General features: G+C 35.5%; 1 protein-coding gene across 1 annotated transcript in view; it reads right to left on the reverse strand.

Moving 5' to 3' along the window:
• LOC126249257 (voltage-dependent calcium channel type A subunit alpha-1) overlaps nucleotides 1–16,707 on the reverse strand; it is a 373,047-nt gene that overhangs the window by 289,293 nt on the left and 67,047 nt on the right. The window contains exons 4-5 of the mRNA XM_049950912.1: nucleotides 6,895–7,050; nucleotides 5,088–5,308 (exon numbers count right to left, since the gene is read on the reverse strand). Coding sequence (XP_049806869.1) covers nucleotides 5,088–5,308; nucleotides 6,895–7,050 — 377 coding nt within the window. The remainder of the gene's footprint in view (nucleotides 1–5,087; nucleotides 5,309–6,894; nucleotides 7,051–16,707) is intronic.

Raw genomic sequence — 16,707 nt, forward strand, 5'->3', positions numbered from 1 at the left:
GTGCAAAGAACACTCTGTAAATGAGATCACAAAGACAATTCTCACAACTTTCTGAACAAAAAAAGGACAAAATTTAACAAAATAATAGATACCTAAATATTTATGTTAAACATACCTAAAAATAAACACTCACACAAATTTTGGTAATAGAAAAAGGCAACACACAAATGTCAATGTGCCGTTGTCACAAATTGTTATACATGATGATGAAGATAAAGATAATAACAACAGCAATAATAATCACATAGACATTACCAATGCTACAGCAAAAACAATAAATATAATTCTAATTATCTGACACAGTTAATATCTAAAAGATCCATGACCCTGCCAGTTAGATCTGTCAGTCACCTTCTGTCATTTTTTTCCAACAAAGATCAATTACGAGATCATACCACAAAATGAATGTACACTTTGCTGAACTAACAGTCATTCTTCATAGGCAAATCCCATTACCAACACAATGTTAAAATATAAGTGGCTCAGTGAAAAATGAGCTCGTCGCAACTAGAGATAGTTTCGAATAAAAAGAAGTTTCAATAATTCACATTTCTGGCTGATAAATAAGTTTTTCAAAACACCTTTTAGGCATAGCATAAAAAATTATTTTACATGCAGATACTGAAGAGACTATGATAATTTTTTTTAGTTATTCATTATTTATTGTTACTTTTAAGGTCTCACATTACCTGATCAAATGTATCTGGACCCCTATTAGTGCTCCTACTACACTAATTACATGTGGGGTCCCACAAGGTTCCATTTTGGGGCCCTTACTTTTTCTTGTGTATATCAATGACCTTTCATCAGTAACATTACCAGATGCCAAGTTTGTTTTGTTTGCCGATGATACAAACATTGCAATAAATAGCAAGTCAAATGTAGTGTTAGAAAGATCAGCCAATAAAATATTTGTGGACATTAATCACTGGTTCCTAGCCAATTCTTTGTCACTAAACTTTGAAAAAACACACTACATGCAGTTCAGAACTTGTAAGGGGTGTCCCAAGAGTATATGTCTAACATACGATGACAGGAAGATAGAAGAAGTGGACAGTGTTAAATTCTTGGGATTACAGCTTGATAATAAATTCAACTGGGAGGAGCACACCACAGAACTTCTGAAGCGTCTTAACAAATCTCTGTTTGCAATGCGAATTTTGTCAGACATAGGGAATACAAAAATGAAAAAGCTGGCATACTATGCTTACTTTCATTCCATAATGTCATATGGGATTATTTTTTGGGGTAATTCATCAAGCCAAGCTAAAGTTTTCCGGGCACAAAAACGTGCAGTGAGAGTTATATGTGGTGTGAACTCAAGAACATCCTGCAGAAGCCTGTTTAGGGAACTAGGGATACTAACTACTGCTTCCCAATATATTTATTCCTTAATGAAATTTGTCATTAAAAATATATCACTTTTTCAAACCAACAGCTCAATTCATGGAATCAATACTAGAAATAAGAATAATCTTCACAAGGATTTAAAGTCACTTAGTCTTGTACAAAAAGGTGTGCATTATTCAGGAACACACATTTTCAATAACTTGCCAGCAGCCATAAAAAGCTTAACAATCAATGAAATTCACTTTAAGAGAAGCCTAAAGGATTTATTGGTGGCCAACTCCTTCTACTCCATTGATGAATTTCTTAGTAAAACCAACTGATTTGTATATAAGTACAACATAACTTCTGCACAATTTCAGTGCAGTAATGTGTTCATTGAATATTTTTGTGTGTGTGTGTTAGTATAATCTAACTTCTGCACCATTTCAGTGCAGTAATGTGTTCATTGTAAATAAGTATTACAGTAGTTGTATTACCTTATAAATAAATAAAAAACTTTTTTATTTTAAATTCAGTGCATTAGTATTTGTAAAATGACTCTTAGTGTTCATTAAAAAATGACGATCATTCCACTTGGGACCTGTGGAATGGTACATTAGCTTATTTGTTTTAGTTGTAAATATTTGTCATGTATTGTTGTTTTTCTGACATGTTCCACATCCTGGAGGACCTCCTCACTACGGATCAATTGGAATGAAAGTAAATCTAATCTAATCTACACTTCACAATCACATCACCAATAACTAACTTGGGCAGTTTTAGAAGGATTCAAAAGTTCCTGATATCTTTGTTACTCAGGTGAAACCCAATGGCTAGTTCAAGTGATTGAGCTCTGCTTACTGATGCATTCCACTGTTACTGCTTCTCTACTGAGAACACAGTACTCTCTGCATCCTTTTATAATGGCAGGTCCACCCCTCATAACATCTATTGGTCAATTCTGCATTACATAGCAATGTCCGGATACTTTTAATCAGGTAGAGTATGTACATTAGGGACATATGGAGGCTGAGCATGGTACATAAAACTGCTAGGTTGCTTTGCAACTACAGTGGTACTGTATACACTTTTATATTTATCACATGTGTGTTTCAGTTTAGTTACTGGTTTGTAGGGTGAAACGTGGCATGTATTTTATTTGTTTTTAAAGATCTGAAGATGTTCAAAATTTGAACAACACTGGTCATCATATATAGATAGTGTATGTCATATGAGGATTTACTGGTTGAAAATTCTTTCTTATGTCTACAATTATGTAATTTTATTATACAATGAACACACATAAAGAACACCAATACATAGAATGAAAATCAGAATTGTAATTGTGCTAACCTCTTCATCTGCGCCTAACTACTGCAACATACACCTGCTTGAAACTGCTTGCTGCAGTCAAGTCTTAGTGTTTCTCAACAACTTTTACCCTCACACCTCCCTCCTCCCCATCCAATTCATCCTCCTGCACGCTTCCCTCCACACTGAGCAGATTATTCCTTAATGCCTCAGGAAGTGTCTTATCAACAGATCACTTCTTTTAGTCAGATTGTTCCATAAGACTCTTTCATTTCCAATTTGATTCAGTCCTTTTTTATTACCAGAGTTATTCCATCACTCATTTAAACTTCAGCATTCTTCCACATTACCACATTTCAAAAACTTCTTTTCTCTTCTTGTCTATACTGCTTATGTTTCTTGTTTCACTTCCATGCAATGTTACATTCCAGACAAATACTTTCAGAAAATACTTCATAATAATTAAATTTATATTAGATGTTAACAAATTTCTCTTCTTCAATTTTGTAAGTCCATTTTGCAATTAATACCTCCAATGTTTTCCTCTTAAACAATATAAATAAAATAAAATTTCAAAGACACTGCACATTTATGTCTGTACATCTGAAACAGTGATGCCTAACCTACTACTACCAGTTCTTACCAACACTGCATTTATATTAGTAAAATCAAAATAATTCACCATCATTTCAATGATTTTGTATGGATTCTATTGGCTCTCCTTTATGAATTCTACCCATTGTCAAGGTGAATAAATGACTTGCATTCACTTCCCTATTATAGCAAAATCTGTGTCACATGGAAAGATTGTGTGCACTTGCATTAGAAATGTATGTCCAGTTTCCTCAAATGATTGGCATAGAGTAAAGTACATTACCACAAAATTCTTGTTTTGGCCAACACATGAATATCTGTAAGCAACAGGGTGAGGATGAGTGGATATGACTAGATGATTGGATATAACTGGACGTAAATGTATGCATATAACCACAACCCATGACACGCACACCACGTGTATGCCCGCCATGTGATCCACATGGTTAAGAGCATTGTGTAGGCTGTGTCAGTGTGAGTAGAGCAGTCCAAAGTGGATGATGGTACTCACAGTGGAGCACCAGGTATTCGTTGTGGAATCTTATGTGACAACAAGGTTGTGGATATGGTGTGGTCAGTTACCTGCTGAGAAGTTTAATGGTATCAAAGTGCCAGCAAAGAGTTCCCAGCAACGCATAGTCTGGAAATGGCATCAGATAGGATTTGTTTTGAACAAGTCAAGAAACATTCTGAAATGTGCCCGCACACCAGAAAATGTGCCAAGAGATGAATGGTGGTCACTTTCAACATCTGCCATAGTCAAGTTAGTACTTTCCTCTTCTGTGTTTCTTTGTACCCTGGAACTCTGTCCTCTGGACCACTTTTATTTGCCCCACCCTGTATCAATACCTTTCTCTTTTAGAGTATCAGCTTTGACAGAGATCTGTTTTCAAAAATAACTCTTAACAGAGTCAGGACTTTTTTTCTGCTACTGTGTAAAATTTTATTCTTCAATTTGCTCAGTTCATAGTTTTCATTTTCTTTCTTGGAGTTGTTTTTCCTGTCACCATCACTACATTAGCTTGAACACTTGGTATATCAGCCACACTGACACCACTGTCAGAACAACAGAGAAGAGAGAAACTGTCCAACAGTCCTTCCACTCACATGTGGAAACAATGGAATTGTGCACTGCAAAATAAACTTCCCCTGTATCCTAGTGGAGTAAGCTGTGCAGCAGATATTCTGCAAACTGATCACAGGTCGACCCAGGATACATGCTGGGTGTGAACACATTTTTGTCACTTAGGATGAACTCTTCTTCTACTGAGTGATTAATATGCGTAAAAAACCTGTGAATAAAAGTACGAGAAACATTGTATCTCCAGTAGTCTCTTATGATTAACTCTCTGAGATTATTTCTGCTAGTCCTAATGGATATTTTGCAGTACTTTTTTTCAATGTCTGTGATGTTACACATATTCTAATGCTGTAGTAATTAAGCTACTAAATACCATGGTTTGCTTTTGTACTTGATCGTTTTATTGCTAAGGTCATAACTATTCACTCTGGTGGGAATGGTTATTTCATTTATCTTCAAAATAATGATCTATATTATTTAATTGTAACTGATCTGTTCAATCAATGTAATGCTGGTTATATACTGAGATCTACTGCATTAGAAGTATGCTTCACTATTTTTTTATTTCTAACAACACCTGAAAATTTTTCACGTGACCTGGACAACATTGCAAAAATATCATGAAGTGGGAGACTGCATAGTAAGCATTAATTAGTGATTCCACTCATCAATATTGCTATTTCCCCACAAAAAATAGTTTTACACACAAAAAGAGATTAAACATTTTGATTCTGCAGCAAAACAAATATGTCAAAATATGTAAAGCACTTACCCAATAAAGAATGGCTGTCCATCCTTCCATAGTAATGCACTGGAATACAGTCAACATTGCAAAGCCAATGTTATCAAATGATGTTATTCCAAAATTTGGCCCATCCCATTTTTCATAACAAGTAGAAATATTAGCATCACAAACATAACTTCCTCTTGGTGCAGTCAACTCGCTGTCTGCATTACAAGGAGTTTCTAAATCTCCCTCTTTAACTATAACATCTGAAAAACACACAGAGTACTGGAGTTGTTTCTTTTCCATAACATACCAGCATGAAACTTTAATAATTTTACAAATAACAGTATTAATTTAGGTTACTAAAAACATTTGCAGTGAGTGATCAAAAACTGTTAATGCTTTTTCAACTTTTGATTCTGGTCACATAATATCCACAAAGAATCATTATGCATACCTGTTGCACATACCAGTGAAATCAATCAGTCAGCAGGTAGAAAGCATTTAAACATGGGGCTGAAATGCAAGGAAAAACTCTGTTGGTCTCAGTCTCATGTTTGGCTGCATTTGAAAGGCGTTTGGAAGTTGTCGTAGGTATTTAAAGCATATCAATATTTTCCTCAAAATGGAGAATCAATAAACTTTTGGCCAATCTGGAGAGAAGGGCAGTAGCTGATAGTCAAGCTCGAAGCTGAGAGGCTATTCAATACCATAGTGGCCCACCCAGTTAACAGTCCACAAGAAAATATGGTTGGAACATGAATGGTGTCTACAGTGAAGACTGGTGATGGTTGTCATATGGCCCATGTTTACGTGGCAAGAATGTTCATGTCTGGTGCCTGTAGAGACATGCATTAAGATTCTCTTCTTGAGAGCATCTGATGATGTTGCACATTACACCAAATAGGGGTGACACCTTTTGAGGTGATTATGCAATCAGCCATCATGTGTGCTGTGTGAGGGAGTAGCATGTAGAACACAGTGCATACATTCACACTCTTAAGTGGACCCTAAATTCTCCACAGCTCAATAATCTGCAACACTACCTTCATTGTAGCCAATAATCTTTCTGTAATATGCTACCTTCTTACCTCAAGTAATGGAAACCATCTAGACAGATCCTAATTTATCCAAGTTTCCACTGAGATGTGAAGAGAAACCTTAACACTTAAGCAAAATGACATAATTGTAGGTAAACAAAGAGTAGATCTGACACAATATATCATAGTGTCAATGTCCGCTCACTGACCATACATCCAGGACATGTTCTTTAATTATTTTACTTGTAATATTTTGTAATGCTTTTCTTCCTAGTTTCTGCATCACAACATCTGCCTTGCAAGCTATCTTGTCTGTCACTGTTGATCTACCATGTTTCTAATTTTGTCTGTTGCATTACATTTCATTCTAATCTGCTGATTGCCTTTGCATGCTAGGTTAATTTTCCATACAGTCCTAAAAAGTTAAAAAAAGACTCTTTTTTTTCCAGTAGACATCACTAGTATTTCCAAAAGCCTGAGTTTATCCATGTATGACTATAGTTTCCCTCAGGCCTTAGGAGTTGATAAATAGATGCTTTTTTACTTTTATCCTCTGAAGTTCCCCTGTGCAGATTTGTGTCACATTCTATGTCGTACACAATGCAATGCAACAATCAATTTCAAAGACGCTAACAACAACACAAATATATTATCTTCGTTGGAAGCCGTATCCATTTCTTTATTTTTGTACCTTTAATTTTGTATTAAAGGAGCCTGAAATTTTCTCAAGGACTCATTTAGTAAGTTTACAATGAATCAGTAAAAAGTGAAACACAAAGAGCAGCTACATAAAAAGCATTAAGGCTACTCACCGAAATCTTCTAAACTGTAACAGGATTTATGTAAGGCCCCTGAATAGAATTCGAGCCCAATTATGGCAAAAATGACAATGGCAAACAATACGAGCAGACCAATCTGCAGCAGTGGTGCCATTGCTTTTATTATGGACTTCAGCACCACCTGCAGACCTGCATGGGAAGAGAAGAACACACTTCATAGATTCATTTTCTTAACAGAGAATAAATTTAATGCTAGAGGGATTACAGTAAAATCAGTTACTGACATAACTGCATGAATACTGAACAAAAACTTAATAATTTTCAATGAGTTTTGTAGAAATAGTAACACTATGCATCATAAAGTACTTTAATAATTCCTACCATGACACCATTAAACTGTTTCTCTGCTCACACACACTCAATGCTTTTGTTATCTCGCAAAAAAGAAAGACAACTTGTGGAAAATTCAAAGTATAGACCAGCTAGCTTCTTAATGTTCCTTCATCAAGCAAGATACTCAAATAGACAGTATCACTCTCCACTTGGTGCTGTCTTCAAGTTTCCGAGATTTGAACATTTTAAAATGTTTCATGCTCTGCTGGCCAACTTTTCACCATCTATCCATCACCACAGCAGTTCATTTGGAAATGATTCTTTCCCATAACAGATGGACATCTTACGCTTATAGAAAAATATTAGGTAACAAATGATGATACAGTTTCGAGCAGCTTCTCAGTAATGTCATGAACACATTATTGGCTGTTTATAACATTTGAACAAACCAGTTTAGACTCTCATCATCTTTTATTAACGATTCACTAACTTACTGATTCAGTAGATCTACATGACTAAGAAAATATGCAGTAAAGTAATTTTTAACATAGTTTTGGAACTAGCAGTCTCAGTAAGATGATTAATAACTATTTGGATACCAAGCAGAACCTGTAAGTAAGGATCAGTTCTTGCCAATAAATATAATACTTCTGTTTTTTTAATCATTATGTTTTTATTTAGAACATCACAACAGACTTGCAAATGTCTTATCACAGTGACTGCATCAAGCAAAACTGACTTCAATGAACATTACACTATGGAAAAATCACTCAAGTTGAGAAAAAGTTAATTCCAGTTTACGGTGGTAGGAAAATAATGCATAAGTGACAGTCAAATGAAAATTATACAGATGGAAAAAAGTAAGTAAACTGTTTATAATTTAAAAAGTAATTCCCTTAACTGTTAACACATTTATCTCATTGTGAGACAAGATGGCCAATGCTGTCTTGGAAAATGTTTGCAGTTGTTACCTACAGAACTGGAACTATGGTAATACCTTGGCATGCACCTCCGTTCTCCCCCCCCCCCCCCCCCTCCTCCCTCCAAGCAAATCAATGTTATCGATGTTTTGTTTTCCAATGCCTTTCTTCAGGTGTCAAAAAATATGGAAGTCACATGGGGTGAGATCTGGACTGAATGGAGAACATGTAAGGGTTTCTCAGCGAAATGTCTGCAGTTCAGTTGAAACAATAGGCACGCCAGTGCTGTGGATGTCTTGATGACCTTTTTCTTTGACTGCAAGGGCCCACTGCTCATTCAGTTCCTGGAACACAGTGCCACAATTAATGCACAGCGATATGTGGACACTTTGTAAAAATGAAGAACGACATAAGCTCCAAATGCCCAGAAACGTTGATGGAGAACATCATTCTGTTGAAAGATAATGCCCACCCACATGTTGCCTATGTGTTTTCAACTGCACTATAGAAGTTTCAGTAGGAAGCCCTTACACATCCTCCATACAGTCCTGATCTCTTCCATATTTTTGGAGCCCAGAAGAAAAACATTTGTGGCCCCTGATTAGTTTCAGATGAAGTGGTACACGCCTGGGCACAACCACGGTTCTATAGACAAAACAAACATTTTTTCTATTAAGGCATTGATGGTCTTGTCCCACAGTGGAATAAATGTATTAACAATTATACTGATTACTTTTGAAATCATAAATAGTTTACTTATCATTTTTCATCTGTCTCGTTTTCATTTGGTAACCCCTTATATTATCCGTTATTTAAGCTTTGGCAATACTTTCTAATTAGTTTTTTTTTTTTTTTTTTTTTTTTTTTTTTTTTTTTTTTTTTTTTTTTTTGTTAGGGTCTCCCATTTACCTGATGTAAGCACAATTATTGTCATTTCCACAAATTTAGACTAAATTATTATGACCAAGAGATATCAGAATTGGGCAGGCAACACTGAGTAGTAAAAGTTAAAATTTTTATTGTCTTTGCATTGTGATATTCCAACTTCTTTCCAATGATTGTTTAAGGCTCTACCAGCAGTTGTCTTACAATATCATTCATTGTTCAAACTGACAGCTAACCGATTCAAAAGTTCTTGACACTTACACTCTGCAATACTATGTATTGCTTATTTCACATATCTATCAAGTTTCTAATTCAACACTCATTTGCAATAAAAATTTCTCCCACCCACTATGTAGTGCAATAAATTTTAAGCTATAATTAAAGTCCATCAGAGTGTATGTTTACTGAATAATGAATCTTTACAAACTATAAAAATCCACAAAATTAAAAACTGATACTAAACACTGATGGTCGTAAGTGTTCTTTATAGCAGGATAAAGTACTTGAGCTATTTACAGAGGACTATTTTCATACATTGTTGTGGACAGTAATTCAATTTTGAGGGTTTATTGTTTACTGATCATATGAGTAGATTAAGTGTAATTTCTGACATACTTTGATAAATGGTACAGTCATTCTAAAATTTCACTTTGAAAAATTCAAGTGCAAAAATTGACAATTTTATTTGTATATTGTAGAGGACTGAGGGAAATCAGCAAAAATGATTTAACAGTAAACAGTATTCACCTGGACATTTATTTCCTCATTTGTCTGACCCAAGCAGTTCTATCACACTCTGTACAACATATTATCCAGGGATACTCACTATTGATTGCATATGGGTGCATGCACTGTGATCCAGTATAAAGCATACAAGAATACCAAAGTCCTAATTATCTGTTGCAAGGTACTAAGACCAAATGTAAATTAAAACAATTAAATAGTGTTTACCAAATGATACAGCTACTGTAATGCAGGATGGAAAATTTAACACAAACACAAAACTCAAATTGAAATTCCTCTCTCTACAGACCTTACTCATGCAGTTGTGAGAATGTATCCTTGAAATGAAAGACAGAATAAGACAAATACAGACCTAAAATGCAGATATATTTAAATTACATTCAAAAAGTGATAACTGTTGAAAAATGCATCTTAGATTTTCACTAGATTTAAAAGTATACCCCCTTTTTTGCAGCAAAAGGCTGAAATATCCCCTTGCAAATTTCATATATTAAAAAAATAACTATACAGTAATATCAGCTTATAAAATACAGCTACGATTAATGTAAAATATTGCTTTTGTATTTCCAACTGTGCTTGAAATTTCTTACAAGATAAAGGCCACATGCAAAGATCAAAACATTAGAAATTTCTTTAAATGTTAAAAGACAAAATATGTTCAGCTTTGAAACAAAAAGGTCTTTCCATCAACAAGTTACCTGTCACAATATGCTATGTATCAGTTTGCAGAAGTAATAAACTGAGGGAAATAATGTAAGAGGTGGCATGTCTGTGGCAGTAAATGGGAACCTAGGTTTGATTTTTATTCTAATATGAAACTTTTATATGCTTACTTAAATTTAATTTTTAATTTCTATTACTACATCATTTCCAAGTTCACATCAGGTTTTTTTTCTCTCGTTCAGTCATCTATGAAAGTGCTCTTATTGTTCTCTGGAGAAATGGCCAATCATTTTATAATTTATCAAATTCATACGACTGCCTCTAATCTGTCCCACCCCTTTATCTACTAATGAAATCTTCTTTGCAAGAAATGAATCTTTTGATGACATACCACATTTCAACCTCAGGCAGATTCAAAATGCATTATGTTCCATGTTCTGTGTCACACTGTACACCCCTGAGAAATCAAAAATTTCTCCATTTCAGCAATGGAATAATGATAACAACAACATTAGTCATAAGAACTAAATAGTTGAATACTATAATTATGGAAATGTCATCAAACACTTTGAAAATTAACTTTCAAGTAACAGATAAAGTAAATTCACTGAAGTATACAGCTTTCTAAACTTTGAATTCATCTGTGTCTTTCGAAAAGAAATATCTGGAGATACATCACAATTTAATGAACAAAACAACTGAGAATATTAGGTGTCACTGAAGTTTTTCTGAAGATATAGAATTTTTAATAATCACACAGGCAACTAATCTTTTTCTGGCCAGTGTGAAGTGTCCAAAGTAAACAGTGATTAATGAGGGGAAAATTAGTAGTAATCAAGTCAAATAAACCAAAAATCAAGAGGGAAACTTCCAAACAGGATAGGTGATGAAATAAGGAATGATATGCTTGATCTAGTACGAAGCAAAAGCTGTTTAGAGATAACAGAAGGATAAGAAAACCACTACACTTATGCAACAGCTTTGCGTGACCTAGTAAGTTGCTAGCATTTTGTTTTAAAGGTGTGAGGGAAATGGGGGTATTCCAATATGAGAGTTAAAGGTACAAATCAGCAAGACAAAGGTAGACTGTTAGGGGAAACATAGACAGTAATGTAAAGAGAACATTCATTTGCAGGGTGCTTTGTGTACGATGCAACTAAAGTATTCAAATGCACAGTAATACATGTGTATATGTCCACAGCTCATGGTCTAGTCACTAGTGGTGCTGCCTCTGGATCACAGGGTCCCAGGTCGATTCCTGGCCAGATTGAGGATTTCCTCCATCTGGTGTTTGTGTTGTCCTCATCATCATTCGGGAAGAGGTGAGACTTGGAATGGAAAGACTGGGAACTTGTATGGGTGCTGCTGACCATGATGTTGAGCACAACACAAACCAACATCATCATCCTCATCATGTGTATGTGTATTTATGCATACATGGATGGAAATGTGCATGCCAATTTTTTGGGTAGAAAGGAAACACAGGTATGTAAATGCAACAGTGGAATAGCAAGAAGGAAAAGAAGGTAAATTAGGGTTTAATGACCAACTAATAATGAGGTCATTTGAGACAGAACAGACAAGTACAGAAAAAAGAACTGAATGTGCCCGTTTCAAAGAAAATGTCCCAGCACTTGCCTTAACTGATTGAGGAATATCACAGGAAACCAAAATCTGGACAACAAGACAGAAGTCTGAACCCCACTCCTCCAGAGTGAGCAGTGTCTTCACTGCTGCAACACCTCAACTGGTAACACTGAAGGAAGGCAATGTGGTAATTTGAAAATTGAAAACCAGCAAGAGGAGAGATAAGGATACCAAAACATAATGAAAAAAATACAAACACCATTAATGAACTCATAATAACTGAAAAAACTGCTTAACACAGTGCTGGAATGCATAAGTTTGAAGTCTGGTCACAAAATCTTGAATAACCAGTTAAATGAGGGAACAAATGTACACATTGTTCTAAACTGCCCTTTATTATTACTCAACTCATATGCAATTTTAAATTTATGCATACTCACTGCGTTTGCAGCATCTCTGTCGATTTTACAATATTTTTCAGTAACTGAGTGATCATCTTTCATTGCTAGAGCTATAGTAACTAAGCTGTTCTGTTTCCAATTGTAATCTATAAAATATTTCAGTACTTTGATATGAATGTGTTCAGTGTGCATAACAAGGTAGTGCTGTTTCATTACACGGACATATTTCTTCTGTAATATTTTACAGCGGAGAAGAATATTGAATGACTGATGAAAACAATTTTATATGTTAATAATAACTACTGAATATTAACAGTAGCCAGTACAAAATGTAGTAATCATATGACATATTGTGATAAAATTGCAGCAGGTTTCAGCAAATTTCAATGATTCTATGACATCTTTTATTGGTAAACAGAAACATAAATTTATAATTTGTTATGTATATCTAAACAGAATAACACGTCATTCTTATGACCATCTTGCTAGGCAATATAGGGAGTCAAGGTGGTGCATGATTAGATGTATAGTTTAGAATAACTATTTCAGATTATCTATACTGTATTGTTGTCTCTGTGTTGTGATGCTTCAGATGTGTTGGGTTATTGTATTTTGTTTGCATATGATGTGATTTGATGGACAGGGGTTTCACAATGTTGGAGTTTGAGACCAAGAGGGTTTCCAAATGGGAAGCGATTAAGTCTTTTATAAACCAAGAAGTGCAGTTGAAAACAGATAACTTGGAAATGCATAGGCAGCTAGCTGCTATGAGGGAACATGGAGTCTCATCTAGTTAACTATTCCTTCCTTAGGTGCAGCTGTCACAAGTTTGGTTACCCACTTTCTGGTAAACCAACAAAGGATGTATTGTTTATAGACTTGATGGAAGTTGCTAGACTGGGATTCTAGACAGACATGAAATTATTACAAACTAGCAAACTTGGCAATCCTTGACAATTGCTAAATAAATGAAAACTGGATATACACTCTCAAAGTAAACCCCCCCCCCCCCCCCAAAGTGCCCATCACCTCTTTCCTCCTCCTCCTCTCTGTGTGAATAACCTCCTCTCCTATCTCTCTGTCCATCTCCTCCTCCTCTGTTTCTATGTCCATTTCCTCTCCCTTCCCCCATCTCCACATATTCTCTTATCACTCTCTCTCACCTTGAGGCTTGTGTATTGTTACTGCAAACTAAACCTTCATTTGTGATTGAAGTCGCTTATAATGAATGGGATACAGGGAGTGAGAGAGACCTCTCCAGCTGCAGGATCTGAGAGGATAGTAGCTTCAATGACAGTATTTTGCATAGTTTAAATCTGCAAATGAGCAGGATTACAAAATCCTGACAATTCAGATTGTGTAGTATTGTTCTAATCATAAGCTGGCAAGCCCTAAATACACTTTTCCTGTTTTCTATAAAACTTAGAGCAATGAAGAAAACAAAACAGCACATTTTTGTGTTACTAATTTTGTTTGAAATTATATATAAGGAGAAAGAATGTGTGAAAAACAATTTGTCTAATGGTTTACATGCCTTACTATCGTAGTTGAAACTGATTGCAAGAAATAAAAAAACACACATTTTCACAGCACAGCACACCATTTTCTTTCTTGAAGTTGGTTTTAACAAAAAATCTGTTCATAATATAACATATATAGCCTATGTCCATCTGAACGTTTATTAGTGCATCATGCAAAAATCTGAAGTAAATCAGTCAAAGAGTTTTTAAAATTTTTGCTAACAATATTTCCCCTATCTATATTAAATATATGCTTACATATTATATATTAAAAGAATATGTAGCATATGTCTGTCCAAATGTTCAGTAGAGTATCACATACAAATTTTAAGTAAATTGGTCAAGAACATTTCAAGATTATTGGTAAAAACATTCTCCTTTTATATATTACATATATAAATACGCATATCACATATATTAAAAATGTATAGCCTATGTCTGTCTGAACATTCATTACAGTATCATGTATCAATTTCAAGTAAATTGTTCCAGTACTTTTAGAGATTTCTGGTAACAATGTTAAACAACAGCTTGTCTTTATATAGTAGAATAGATGAGTAAGTTACGTTTGATAGGGGAAGCAAAAGCACTTGTTAGGTACGGTGAAGGGTTGAGGAATGCACTTACATTTGAGGAGCTAAGGGAAGGTCTTGTGCAAAGCTATAAGAAACAGAACAGTATGAGGCTTTTTTGAGAGCAGCCGACTCGTGTGTTACAGAAGCAGAACAAGACAGTAGACAGTTTTGTCAACAGAAACAGAAAGATCAATGCAAACACATATGAGCTAGTGGAGAATGATCAAACAAAAGGGTGCCAAGTGCCTTTATAAGACACTGCCACGCAACATGTAAAGATGGATATGGGCAGAAACACTGAAAGATTTGGCTACTGCCATTAGGATGGCTACAGAACTTTAGGAGATAGATATCACAACACGAGTGCAGGAAAAAAGAAGTGCTTTCTCCATAGACTTAAAATGTTATACATGTGAACATTCAGAAAACATCCAAAGGCAGTGTCACCAACCATGATGTGATAGGTGTGTCTTGGGTGAGCAGCAACACTGAGATTTTAGGAACAGAAGGAGTAATGGACGAGGGCAGAATAGTCACCTGTTGAACACCAAGAGGGACTCCATGTCCAACAGATGGCACTCCCACTAAATGTTGATGCTGCAAGAAGAAATGCAGAGTCAGAGTGTGTCTTAGTTGGCTTTGTGAATGGTAATAAGTGTACATTTTTTTGGACCCAGGGGCACATGTATACATGATGAGTTTGAGAAGCAGTTGAACCCACCATGTTATAAGCTGCATGGCATAAGTAATAGTGATGTAGAGTCACTGGAGGCAATATTACTGTGTTTTGAGGTTGGGGCAGAACGATTCCAAATGAATATTGGCTCCTTGAGTTGAATTGTCTGGTTAGTCATCAGGCTAAAGCTGATCTTTGGTGACACACGTTGGAACTTAGGGAACATTGTTCCACGTAGGGAAACTGTCACCAGTGATAAACAGCTGCAAGGTTTGTCTATCATATACAACAAACCAATTAAACTATAAGAGAAATCATGAAGACTCAGTTCACATGATAACCTGCCACAAGGCACACAGAAAATGCTTTGAGTGAGTGTGGACATGAAACAACCTGTTAAGGTGATGTATGTGGTAGAGCCACAAAAAGAGAATAGGTCTTGCATGCACCATGGTGTTATGTACATAGGAATTCCCCATGCATATAAGAAATAGATGATGAAAGACTGGTTCCTGCCAGTGTAGATAACTTTGGCACTTTTGAAGTATGTTTGACCACAACTTTGTTAGTTGCCAGTTTAGACGTTCTACAAGAAGATGATCTAGAGAGGTCAAGTGTAGACCATCGCCATAAACAAGCTGACAGTACTACTACAAATATGAAGTTATATAGTGTCAAGAGATATGAATAAAATAACAACTGTTTTATGTACACATATGGAAGGAATTAAGAACACCCACAGTGCTGATATGTACCCACAGAGGAAACCATAGATCTACATTTTTAATGGTACAGCATCACAACTTGGTGTCTTTGGAGGAAGTAAATGATGAAGAGGGAAACAAACTGATGAACTAGACTGATATCTTAACTACAGATAAGTATTATAGTAACTAATACCACAAGCAAGTCATAAATGAGTACCTATGCAAAAATGTCTGTGAAAAGATTGATACTGAGAACCACTGAGGCTGACATATTACAGATTGTGCCTACAAATCTGAAAAAGGTAAATCATTAAGTCTAGATGGGTTGTATGCTGTATTCTCACAGTACTGCTGAGATCTTCATGGACATACATGGCTTAAATGGTGAACAGGTTATGATAAACTGATATCATGCCATAGAAGATTGAAGGTGGTATTACTGTTCCATTGTTAAAGAAAAGAACAGCATGAAAGTAGGTAAAATACAACTTGGCAGCCTACTGAATGACAGTTTATGATTATGACCAGAATGGTAAGACTGTGAATATAGACAATTGTGGCCACCAACTCCACAGCCACAGATGCAGCTGTTGTATAGTCCCCACTGTTACAACACGGCACTGCATTTTGTATGGCTAGTTCTAATTCAGTTCAAGCTGGTCCAGGTGCACCTCTTCATATTCAATCCTAATGGAGCAACCATTGGGTCTATGATACCATGTTCATCTATTGATACTGCATTCCATTTTCATTGCCAGTCTTCTTTAATCTGGAAGTTTTGTTAGTGACTGCAGCCTCTACGGGGTTCCAGGATTGAAGATGGTTTGGCAGGGGT

This window comes from Schistocerca nitens, chromosome 3 (assembly GCF_023898315.1).
Source record: "Schistocerca nitens isolate TAMUIC-IGC-003100 chromosome 3, iqSchNite1.1, whole genome shotgun sequence".
NCBI lineage: Eukaryota > Metazoa > Arthropoda > Insecta > Orthoptera > Acrididae > Schistocerca > Schistocerca nitens.